This window comes from Callorhinus ursinus, unplaced genomic scaffold, assembly GCF_003265705.2.
Source record: "Callorhinus ursinus isolate GAN/ISIS: 27379988/994484 unplaced genomic scaffold, GSC_fseal_2.0 scaffold86, whole genome shotgun sequence".
Taxonomy (NCBI): Eukaryota; Metazoa; Chordata; class Mammalia; order Carnivora; family Otariidae; genus Callorhinus; species Callorhinus ursinus.
This window is the reverse complement of record NW_027397148.1, coordinates 369,894-382,344: the sequence shown is the minus strand read 5'-3', so window position 1 is coordinate 382,344 and position 12,451 is coordinate 369,894. Positions and strand designations below refer to the sequence as shown.

Below are 12,451 nucleotides of genomic sequence, written 5' to 3'. Positions count from 1 at the left end.
CCATATTCAATCTAAAATGTTCTTTTTTTTTTTTTTAAATTTCAGGGAACCTTAAGTAAGTCAGAGTGGGAAGCCACAAGTGAGTATATCATCAGTATAGATTTACTGACATTTTCAAAGATCGTTTCAGAGTGATCGTTATAATTTGAAAACTCTGGAATTTTTCCAACACATATTAGGGTGTATATGTTTATGTTGACGTAGAATCCCTATGTATGTCTAACGCCCCCTTTCTTGCACAGCTGTTTAGTGCCAAGAGAAAATATATGCAGGATGTTCCTTAATATAAACTTCCGTGAGCATTCTTAAACATTTTCATTGCCTACTCATTACTACGTAGCCATCTGTATTTGCTATTTACCTCAGATTTCTGTTGGAAATTTTGGCTTATAGAACACCACCATGTATTTTGTTTTTAGCCACTCTGATGTTGACAACAAAAACATAATTAATAAGTACTGGACCATTTAGTGAAGCAGCAATGAGCAGGATATTTTAGAGGGATGTGTGATTGGGAAGGGCCTGGTATGGAGACATTCTGAAGTGAGGTGCCTGTCTTTGGAAGAGAAGTCAGAGGCCTGGCAAATCTGTGAAGTCCGTGGATGTTGAGGAAGTGAAAGCCCAGACCCTCATTGTTAAGATGACGATAATACCCTTATATGGCTGCCCTGAGGACATAAAAGGTAGTTCCCCCTGTTCATTTAAGTATTTATTGATTGTGTTGAAGGCGTAAATGGTAATCAGGGACAATCCATTTGATAATCCATGTTGAGTATTGTGAAAAGTTCTGTGAAAGAGTTTTGGGGGATAAAAAAAAGTAAACAGTTGTAATCTCTACTTTCCAGATGTATACTGTCTAATGGAAGAAACAGACACAAATAAATGCAGTACTAGGCAAACTGTTTTAAGTGCTGAAATTTCTATAATGGGGAAAAAAGATGAAGGAGAGCCTAAGGAAAAGTAGTAAAAATCTGGAAAATAGTAATACTTGATATAATTGAGTATTTAACATGTGCTCAAGCATGACTGGAGACTTTTAATATGTTGTAACTCATTTAATCCTCACAAATTTAGGGGTAGACTACCTTTTCTAATATCTCCTTTTCACAGATAGGAAAGCACTTCAATAACTTATCTGAGGTCACAGAGCTAACCCAGGTGATTCATACTAGTAACCGTGGCCTCATGTGTGAAAGGATTGTTCTTAGGACTTGCCGAATTGGTGAGAGAGGAAAAGGAAAGAACACAAATAGAGCCAACCTGTTGAGCCCATCTGTCTCAGAATATTGTTACCCTTAGTGGAAATGGGATTAGAGGACCAACAGACCGGGAAATGTGTGCCTAAACCTGTACATTTCATTACTTTTCCTAGACTGGAGATGGGACAGTTGTCTTAGATAACCTGCCAGTCCCAAAGTATGATGTAAGGAAAACAGCTTTGGTCACAGGTGGTGATGGTGGTACCAGCTGTAGTTTAGAACTGTATTTCTGTACCTTAGTGTGGACTTAGTGGTAGCATGCGGATGATGAATTAGATGCCCCCCAGACCATGGAGGGAGATGGGTTAGAGATGTGAAAAGCAGTAGGAAAGGAACAGTGGCCAGGATCTAGCATGTCTGGATCAGTGTGTTCTTTCATGAATTACACTATTCTAAGCTGGAGGACTCTGGACTGGAGAGTATCTTGCCTGGTGTCAAAGCCTAATAAGTTCAAGAAGCTATACTTCAAACTCCTACTGGTCTAATCATTAAGCTCCTATTACCAGAACCTGCTGTTCCTCTAGAAGTTTCTTTAAATGTGAAAGGAAAGTAGAGAATTGTTGCCGATTTGCTTTCAGAAGTGGTTCAAGATTTAATTCTTTAAATCCCAGTTGATACGCCTGCACGGAAGGCATTTTATATGATTGAGACTTTCAGAATGTTTGAGTTAGAAAGAAAAGAAATTTATTGCTGATCTGAATTCAAACATTGCATCTTAGTGGTTTTAAGTGACCCTAGATTTAGGGCAGGTGAGGACTGCTGGGTTGTTTGCAGTAGGTACCAATGTGTTTGGGTTGTGTTTGCCAAGGTTAGACTGCAGAAGGATCGCTTGGAGTGTGGGCCAAGCTAAATAATGCTGGCTGTTTGTAAGTCTTGTAACATACTTGTGAATGTCTTGGACTGCTTTGCTTTCTTGTCTTGTAGAAGAATATACCATGCTGATATCACCCTGACTGTCCTCTGTTCATCTATCTATTGCCAGCAATGTTTCATTTCTCCTAAAAGAAATTGGGAACTGGTAGATAAGGAACAGACAATAGCATTACCAAAGTAGCATTTTGGAAGGACTGGTGTGATACTCCTGGACAGGTTGAGGAAAAAGCTAGAGGATTGGGAGGTTTTTACAGGGTCTGCAGTCATTCATCTGTACCCCATTCAAAAGTTAACTCAAGAAGGGAGGACACAGAGGTACATGGCCTACTATCTTGACTTGCTGACTGAATGTCCTAGCGTACACACTGAACATCCTCGTGATATTTTGAGGATTTGTCATTGTTTCAGGTGTTTGCTTACCATAAAATCTATTAGTGTCTTATTAGAAGATATAATAGGTTTGAACTTCAAGGTGATCCAGAATGAGGAACCATAGATGCACTTAGATGTCTTTGCATGAACACATGCCAAAGCAGGAAATCATATTTAAGGGAGAGTATTCTTGGGAATGGAATATCACTGTTGGGGCCAGATAAATATCGCTAAGCAACAATTATCATGTAGCTTTTCCCTCACTTTCCTTATCAGTCCTTACAATACAGCAGTTGGATAATTGGATGAATTTTAACTTGCACATTGTATATGTTCCTTATAATTCTTACTAGTTTTTTTCCCCCCTGAATAGAAAATCTAGATAACCATGCCGAAGTAATCATGGTAGTGCAGTTATTCTACCTGTCTTGCTCCAGATAAAAAGAATTAAGTTATAAGACTTTTTAGTTTTAATTTTCTTTGCCTTTATTCTTTTAATTTTTCTTATCTCAAACTGTTTTTAGAGATTTTTAGAGCTGTTAAATTGGTTTTCTCAAGAGCTGTAATGTCACTGAGTATTATAGTAAGTGGATATTTGTTTTCAGGTAAACAGCTATGACCCCATATCTGCTTAAGTATGACTCAAAATAATTGAGAACTCTTAGAAATAATGGGATTTTTCCCTTCAGAAGCTTGAGAATTTTCACCAATACCAAACAGGACTGAAATTGTTCTGTTTAGCCTATGGATATGAGAAACCAAACTCTAATTTTTATTATTTTCTTTTTAGGTATTTACTTGGTTTTTGCATTTGAGAAGCAGCAGTGAGCCACATATGCAGTAGCACCAGGACAGCTATGTCCCATCCTGTACAGATTTGAATGATCCATCCTAGATTTGACAACTTTCTGTTTGTTTGTTTTAAGTATTCTAAATGTGCAGGATGCTGCCGGAATCTCCAGTGTATAAATTCAACATTTGCTGTCTATGACAGATGAACTTTTGTGTGTGTATATAAGAATGAGTTGGGACCTTTGTCTTTAAAAATCTATTTTTAAGTAATGTTCTAAGAATTCCATTTGCCTCACTACTCTCTTAGTGCATAAGAATTATACTATGACTTGTTAGAGCTGCTGAACTCTTTCCACAGTGCTCTGATTTGTTCAGTGTTTGTTTACAGTATTAAATTCATTGCAGTTGTAGAATTGATGAGGGAGCATACGGTTTGTGGGGGTTTGTGCTCATTTCTGTAGTTTTGTCATATAGTGTTTTTCAAGATTAAATGGATTGTGTTCTGTACAATTGAATGTGTTCAATATATATCACTAAAGTTGTAAGTTTAAAACAAAATTTTAGATGGCCATGAAAGTTATTTACCTAGAATTTTAGCCAGTTATTACATTTCATTATAAATACTAACTACTTTATTTGCTAATATGATCTAATTCTGGAACAGGTTAGAATGTTTTATATGCCAGCATAAAATTGTTTTGGATTTTAGGGGCTTTATCTTAAGAATTTCCTTCCATAGCAATTAATGTTTCTGGTTATCAAGAATGTAATTAGACAGATTTCCCTTTCTTCATTGAACAAAAATGCCATAGTTGTTTTTCCACGATTTAATGAAAACCTGTCCCATACGAACCTATTGCACATTTTCCTCAGATACACGTATGGAACTGCAACAGAAGGATGAGACTAAAGGAAGCCGAAAAGCAGACCAGATGAATTCTCCCTGACATTAGAGCTTACTGGCACTGTGTGCTGTGTAGATCCTTTACTCCCCTTCAGCCCCGAGAGAAGCAGTACCTGCTCTTCTATTACAAGATCATACTTTGTGCAGTAGGATGCAGCATATCATCACCACTCAGAATTTGTATTTACCATTTCAGAACTGTTAACCGTTTTTTCAGCCCTGGCTTCTTGCTTGACTCCTCTTCCAAAACTGACACCTAGGTGAACTGTTGTCCTTACTTTACATTACTGTTTAAAAAACTTGCCAGTGTTTAGGTGTAGTGAAAAACTTACAAAGAACAAAGCAGAGCAATTATTGCATATTCTTCTAAAAATCATTTATTTATGCATGGATTTAAAAGACATTACTTTCTGTAATTATCCAGAGTATTTGTTTAAAACGTGAGGTTTCTTAATTTGTTTATATATGTTGATTATTCATGATGTTAGAATAATAGACCTTTTAACAAGAGAACACGGGTTACCTAATTTGTTTCTTGTGCAACTTGTCAATCTCCAAACTGTTACCAGTTTACAAAAATTAAGTCTTTTTAAAGCCTTAGTGGTGTTTTGCCATACGTCATTTGGGGAAATAAATAATAGTATTTCTGACTATGGTGGCTGCCGTTAGCTAACAAAGGTTTGGTAATGGTGCTGGGCGGTAGGAATGGTGAGCTCTTAGTGTTAGAAACACACCCAGGTTAATTTTAATTCTGGGGGAAGTTCCAGAAAGTATTTTGATAGAGGATGTGGCTTCTTTATTGTTTCCTATCATCATTTTCATTTAATGGTCTTAGCCAATTTTAAGCAAGTTAATAAAACATTTTTAGACTCTTGCTCTTTCCACCCCATGGATGATTTGTGGGAGAGAAGGATCCCCTGAAGGATGGAGTGATTGGTGACAGTACAGAGCAGAAAAGGAAGGTAGAGTCCCCCGGGGCCTTCACTGAAGGGGTGGAAAGGAGTAAAGGAAACCCAAGTGGACTGAGCCAATGTCTTCACTCGCAGCGAGCGAAGCTGTTGTGTGTACAGAAGGCACATGGAGCTGCACCCAGAGGATGCAGAGTTCTAGCATTGCCCTTGTGCTTGAGCTTTATTGTTCTCTTAGCCACCTCTGTTCTTCACTCCTGGATGCCTTCCTGCTGCAGCTAAGTGTCTAGGCAGTGACTCAGGAAGAACTTTTAGGAAAAGGTGGATCCTGCCCATCACCAAGGTAAAAGCTGGGAGGATACACACTCCCCCCCCTACCACCACACCCACAGTCTCAGTGTTTGGGAATTTTCCATTTAAGACTTGTAACTCTTATGAGGGGGGCATGGCTCTTTACTATCAGGTCAATGATGTGAAGTTTGTGGGAGTGAACACAGGCACTCCAGTTTGTCCTCCAAGGATGAAAAAAAATGAAGATCAAACCAGCCATTTGCAGAGAGGACACAATCTGTGGACTGGGAGGCTTGGTCTGGGAACATGGCTGGATTGTGGTATAACAATGCTCAAGTTGAATTCTTTGGGCCTAGACTTTGACTTCTGTTAACTAATGTGCATAATGACTCCAAAAGGCAGATTACCAGTAGAGTTTCCTAGCCTACCTTATCCCCAAACTTGAAAATTGAGGAGATGTGATTGTTGCCTAAATTCATGTTAATAGCATTAATAGGGCATCAGAGGTGTGCAAAGTGATGGGGTTTGAGGCAGCGTGCAATGTTGGTCAGCAGTGGAGAAGTAGAAAAAGCATTGTCAGCTATCAGAGGTCCAGATCTCCAGTTGCATTAGCTCTTATGGGGATGTATTCTTCAGTCTGTCTTAGCTTAATTTATGTTATTTTGCTAAGTCTTCAAGTATCCTATTGAAGATGTGGTTTCTTGTGTAGGTCTGCCAGTGTGAATATTCTAGCTACTGAATACTATTTTTCATTGTTGATAAACTGACTTTTTGTTGTCCACTTCAGGCTTTGTATGTATTGTGAGCCAGTTACTGCCAACATCTCTGGGTCTTCAAAGTAAGGCCAGATCCAGGGACCAGGGCCCTATAATAATTGTACCAAAATGCCTGTGGTATTTACTGGCCTTTTGGTCAAATAGAAAGCATAGGTATATGATGTTACCACCTCCCTAGATGGTGTTATGTCAAATACTACATAACTGATAAGTTTCTTCATTTTTTGCCCTCTGACAGAGCAACATTCCTGATTCCTTGAAGGCAGTTGGTGTAGTGGCTATTACACTTATTTATTTAGTGATATATGTGACTAGGCTGGGGGACAGCCAGCTCTTCACCTTCTCAATTTCTCTTCTGCTCCCATGTAATCCTGAAGCATGGGCTCCTGTTCCTTAACTGCAATACTAAGCAAGTGCTGGACATCCAAAAGTACCCTCCTCAATTTGGAAGACTTTTGGGTTAGCCCCACAGCCCTCTGCTCCCTAGATTTATCCTGGGCCATGCTTCCTTGGGGGACAGCATACCTTGGATAAAGCCAGATTGACAACATTTATTAAGCTCCTTAGGTCAGTTATTTTTCTAAATCTTTTATATGTGTTAATTCATTTTGATCCTTATAACTATATGAGCTAAGCACTGTTATCCCTGTTTTAATAATGGAGCTGAGCACAGAGAGTACAAAGTTGCCCAAGGCAGGGCCAAGATTTGAATACCCATATCCCACAAGTTAGGCCTGCAATCCAGTCTCATGTTATACCCCTCTTCTCACCCATTCGCTACTCACAACTTGATATGTTAACTGGCTGGTGCTCCAACCTTCTGATTCAAACTTTTGACACTTATTTTGGGGCGCCTGGGTGACTCATTTGGTTAAGTGTCTCCCTTCAGCTCAAGTCATGGTCCTGGGGTCCTGGGATCGAGCCCTGTGTTGGGCTCCCTGCTCAGAGGGGAGCCTGCTTCTCCCTCTGCCCCCCTCACCCCGCTTCTGTACGTGCGTGTTCTTTCTCACACAAAATCTTAAAAAAAACCCAAAACAACCTTTGATACTTAAATGTCCCCTGAGAGGAGAATCCATCCTGCATAAGAGGCTTTAGGGCAGAGAGAGCAAGAGGGCATCTGAGTGTACTTAGGGACCAAGGGTAAAAAGTATCAACAGGCAGAAGGGCAAAGATAGACTTTGACTTCACATTTTGGTAGACCTGCTCCTTTAGCAAGCAGTCCTATAGCAAATCTAGTTTAGTCTGCATCTTAGGGGGTGGGGGATGGTTCTTTTCCCACCCTCACCATTGGGAAGTACCAAGAGGTGGGAGCACAAAGTGTGACTATAGCCAAAGGGAGAGGCCAAGAGAAAAGGAATCATTTCTTCAGTCTGAGTTGATTACCCAGGCAGAGGCAAATCATTTTGTTTTAACTTTTAATTGAAGTATAACACACACAGGTTGGCTTTTAACAAATGGAACACAAATACACTCATCACTTCAATCAACAAACTTACCACCCCCTGCAGGAGCCCCCTTCATGTTCCCTTCTACTTACTACCTCCCCAAGGGTAACCACTGTCTGACTTCTAAGAACATAGATTAGTTTTGTCTGTTTTTGGACATAATATAAATGGAATCAAATAGTATGTATTCTCTTGTATCTGGTTTATTTGCTGTACATTATGTTTGTAAGATTTTTGTCGCATGTATTTGTACGTGGTTCCTTCTCATGGCTGTATAGTATTCCATTGCATAAATAAACCATATATTTATCACATGGATGTTTGGTTCATTCCCAGTTTGGGAACTATTAATAGTACTGCCTCAAATATTCTAGTACATGAATTTTGGTACACATAGGTACTCATTTCTGCCTAACAGTGGAATTCCAGGGTCACAGTATGTACATATGTTCCACTTTACTGGATACTGCCAGTTTTCCAAAGTTCCAATTGCCCTACACTCGGTAGTGTCTTGTCTTTTTCATTTTATTTTGGCAGGCATGTAGTGGTATCTCGTTGTGGCTTTAGCTTTCATTTTACTGATTATTAATGAGATCAAGCATTTTACATACAATTATTGCCTTTTGACTATCCTCTTGTTACGTGTCTCTTCAGGTTCTTGCCCACTTTTCTATTGGATGGACTATCTTTTGTATTGACTTGTGGTTTTCAAAAATATATCTATTCTGGATGCATGTCATTTGTTGAATGTATTGAGAGAATGTATTGAAATATATATATATAAATAACATGAAAAGAAGCTATTTTAATATAATATACCAATGTTCTCTTTCATAGTTGGCATGTTTTGCTTAACAGATGTTTGTCTATTCCACGATCATGAAGATGTTCTATGTTTTCTTCTAAAATCTTTTATGTTTCACTGTTGACTTTTAAATCTGAAATCATACTGATTTTTTGTTTTGTTTTTGTTAATAGTGTGAGTAGGGTTTGAAGTAGTTTTCCCTTTATGGATTTCCAGCTCTCCCAGCATCATTTACTGAGAAAAAACATCTTTTCCCCCTAAACCACAGTTTTTCATCTTTGTCACATTTAAGGTAATCATACATGTTTGCATTTGTTTCTAAATACTGTTCTGTTCCGCGGGTCACCTTATTTATGCATGCATCAATACCACATTATCTTAATTATCTTTGTAATGAATCTTGATATCAGTAACAGGAAACAAAGGTAGTTTTAGCTTGTTAATTAGGTTGAACAAAGTGAAGAATGATACATGATGAATGCATAGACATAGGCAGGAGTGGGAAGAAACCTGGATATTCTAAAGTCAGTGGAAAACCACAAGAGGATTATATTAATGTGGTTATTTTATGTTTTTAAAAGAGAACCCTGATAAAGTTAGAAAAGATTTGAACAGCCGTATTAACCAACATAACCTAAATGCTATTTATAAAACACTTCACACAACAACAGCAAAATATACATTCTTTTTAGGCATAAATGAAATACTCTCCAGAGTAGACCATAGAACAAATGTCAATAAAATTAAAAGGATTAAAATCATACAAAACATTTTTTCTGACCACAGTAGAATTATATTAGAAATCAACAGCAGGGGGGCGGAGCAAGATGGCGGAGGAGTAGGAGACCTGGATTTCGTCTGGTCTCTGGAATTCAGCTGAATAGGGATCAAACCATTCTGAACACCTACGAACTCAACAGGAGATCAAAGATAAGAATAGTAACAACACTCTGAACAGAAAAGCGACCACTTTCTGGAAGGTAGGACGTGCAGAGAAGTGAACCCGAGGCGATATTCGGGAGGGTAGACGGCGGGGGAGGGGGCCTCCGCCGGCCGCTTCTGGCAAGTGATAGAGCCGCGGAGCATAAAATCGGAACTTTGAGAAGCCGGCTCCGCTGAGGGACGTCGCTCCAGTGGCTAAGCTGGAGGTGGAACCCTCACGGGACAGTGTGGTCTCAGGACCCTCGGGGTCACAGAAAGACCGGAGGTGCCTGAGTGCGCCAGAGCTCCCAGGTATCGGAGCGGGGAAGCCGGCTGCAGAGACGGAGCCGTGGGGCGGGCTCTCAGCTCGGGGTGGCCATAAACTGTGATCCGCAGCACAGTTGGGCCACTGCTCCTCCAGCAGGGACACAACAGGCGGCAGAGCCGGGGAGACTCCCCTTCCTTCCCCGGGAGGAGCGGTGCGGGAGCGCACCACAGGGATCTGCTGGGTTTGGAGACTCCACACGGGGTCAGGTGCCAGAGATAGAAACGCTGGGTCACAGGCCGGGTGAGCACGGAGTGCGGCCGGAGACCGAGGAGTTGGGAGTGACTGCTTTTCTCTGGGGGCACACTGAGGAGCGGGGCCCCGAGTTCTCAGCTCCTCTGGGCGGAGATTGGGAGGCCACCATTTTCACCCTGGTCCTCCCAAGCTGTACCGAGAGCTTGCAGGGAACAAAAGCTCCTGAGAGCAAAGCCGAGCAGCTTGCTTAGCCCGGACTCACAAGGGCAGGGCAATTCCGCCTCCGGCAAAGACATTTGGGAACCACGGCAACAGGCCCCTCCCCCAGAAGACCAGCACGAACAGCCAGCAAGCCAAGACCAAGTTTACCGATCAAGGAGAACAGGAAAACTCCAGCGCTAGGGGAATACTGCACATAGAATTCATGGCTTTTTTACCATAATTCATTAGTTTTTCAAAGTTAATTTTTTTAACTGTTTTTTTTTAATTTTTCTTTTTCCCTTTTTCAACCAATATCTTATCAATACCTTTTTAAAAAAAACATTTTTTATTTTTCATTTTTAGAGTCATATTTTTATCCCTTCATAGTAGTTACCCTTATTTTTGGCATATATATATAAGTTGTTCTCTCTTTAAAATTTTGAGATACAGTTTCTTCTAACAGATCAAAATATACCCTAAATCACTAGTGTATGGCTTTGTTCTAGTCTCCTCCCTGATCACATTCTCTCCCTTTTCTTTTTCTTTTTTCTTTTTTTTAAAACTTTCTTTTTAAAAACAACTTCTTATCAATTCCTTTTACAAAATCTTTTATAATTTTCATCTTTACAATCATCTTCCATCCCTTCATTGTATCAACCCTTATTTTGTACATATATAAGTCTTTCTTCCTTTAAAATTATAGCAGGCACTTTGGGAGACCAAAATACTCCCAAAATCTAGTGTGTGGCACTGATCTATGCACTAGCCTGATCATATTCGATCATATTCGGGTTTTTTTTTTTTTGGTTTTCTTTTGTTCTGTTTTTGATTGTTTTTTATCTTTTTCCTTTTCCTTTTTTTTTTCCTCTTTCTTCTTTCTTTCCCTTTCTTGTCCCCTGGTTTCAGGTCTTTTCTGATTTGTATAGAGTATATTTGCTGGAGACATTGTTAACCTGGAGCATTCTGTTCTCTCATTCATCTATTCTCCTCTGGACAAAATGACAAGACGAAAAAAATCACCTCAGCAAAAAGAACAAGAGATAGTACCGTCAGCCAGGGACCTACTCAATATGGACATTAGTACGATGTCGGACCTAGAGTTCAGAATCATGACTTTAAAGATACTAGCTGAGCTTGAAAAAAGTGTGGAAGTTATTAGAGAAACCCTTTCTGGAGAAATAAAAGAACTGAAATCTAACCAAGTCGAAATCAAAAAGGCTATTAATGAGGTGCAATCAAAAATGGGGGCACTCACTGCTAGGATAAATGAGGCAGAAGAGAGAATCAGCAATATAGAAGACCAAATGATGGAAAATAAAGACACTGAGAAAAAGAGATAAACAACTACAGGATCACGAGGGGAGAATTCGAGAGATAAGCGATACGATAAGACGAAACATTAGAATTATTGGGATCCCAGAAGAAGAAGAAAGAGAGAGAGGGGCAGGGGCGCCTGGGTGGCTCAGATGGTTAAGCGTCTGCCTTCGGCTCAGGTCATGATCCCAGGGTCCTGGGATCGAGTCGGGCTCCCTGCTCCTTGGGAGCCTGCTTCTCCCTCTGCCTCTCTCTCTCTCTCTGTCTCTCATGAATAAATAAATAAAAAATCTAAAAAAAAAAAAAGAGAGAGAGGGGCAGAAGGTATACTGGAGCAAATTATAGCAGAGAACTTCCCTAATGTGGGGAAGGAAACAGGCCTCAATATTCAGGAGACACAGAGAACCCCTCTCAAAATCAATAAAAATAGGTCAACACCCCGACATCTAATAGTAAAACTTACGAGTCTCAGAGACAAAGAGAAAATCCTGAAAGCAGCTCGGGAGAAGAGATATGTAACCTACAATGGTGAAAATATTAGATTGGCAACAGACCTATCCACAGAGACCTGGCAGGCCAGAAAGGACTGGCATGATATCTTCAGAGCACTAAACGAGAAAAACATGAAGCCAAGAATACTATATCCAGCTAGGCTGTCATTGAAAATTGAAGGAGAGATAAAAAGCCTCCAGGACAAACAAAAACTAAAGGAATTTGCAAACACGAAACCAGCCCTCCAAGAAATATTGAAAGGGGTCCTCTAAGCAAAAAGAGAGCCTAAAAGCAGCATAGATCAGAAAGGAACAGAGACAATATACAGTAACAGTCACCTTACAGGCAATACAATGGCACTGAATTCATACCTTTCAATAGTTATCCTGAATGTAAATGGGCTAAATACCCCAATCAAAAGACACAGGGTATCAGATTGGATTAAAAAACAAGACCCATCCATATGCTGTCTGCAAGAGACTCATTTTAGACCCAAAGACACCCCCAGATTGAAAGTGAGGGGGTGGAAAACCATTTACCATGCTAATGGACACCAAAAGAAAGCTGGGGTGGCAATC

The 12,451-nt window shown here is 40.0% G+C and overlaps 1 protein-coding gene across 3 annotated transcripts in view; it reads left to right on the top strand.

Moving 5' to 3' along the window:
• Positions 1 to 7,934, top strand: part of RNMT (RNA guanine-7 methyltransferase) — a 39,390-nt gene extending 31,456 nt beyond the window's left edge. For 2 of the 3 annotated variants that reach the window (XM_073888074.1, XM_073888075.1), the window contains exons 10-11: positions 46 to 79; positions 4,170 to 7,934. In XM_073888074.1, the coding sequence (XP_073744175.1) occupies positions 46 to 79; positions 4,170 to 4,243 (108 nt within the window). In that variant the 3' untranslated portion in view covers positions 4,244 to 7,934. Of the gene's footprint in view, positions 1 to 45; positions 80 to 3,294 lie in introns of all 3 variants that reach the window. The other variant, XM_025865179.2, reaches the window with a different exon arrangement.
• The last annotated feature ends 4,517 nt before the right edge of the window (positions 7,935 to 12,451 follow it).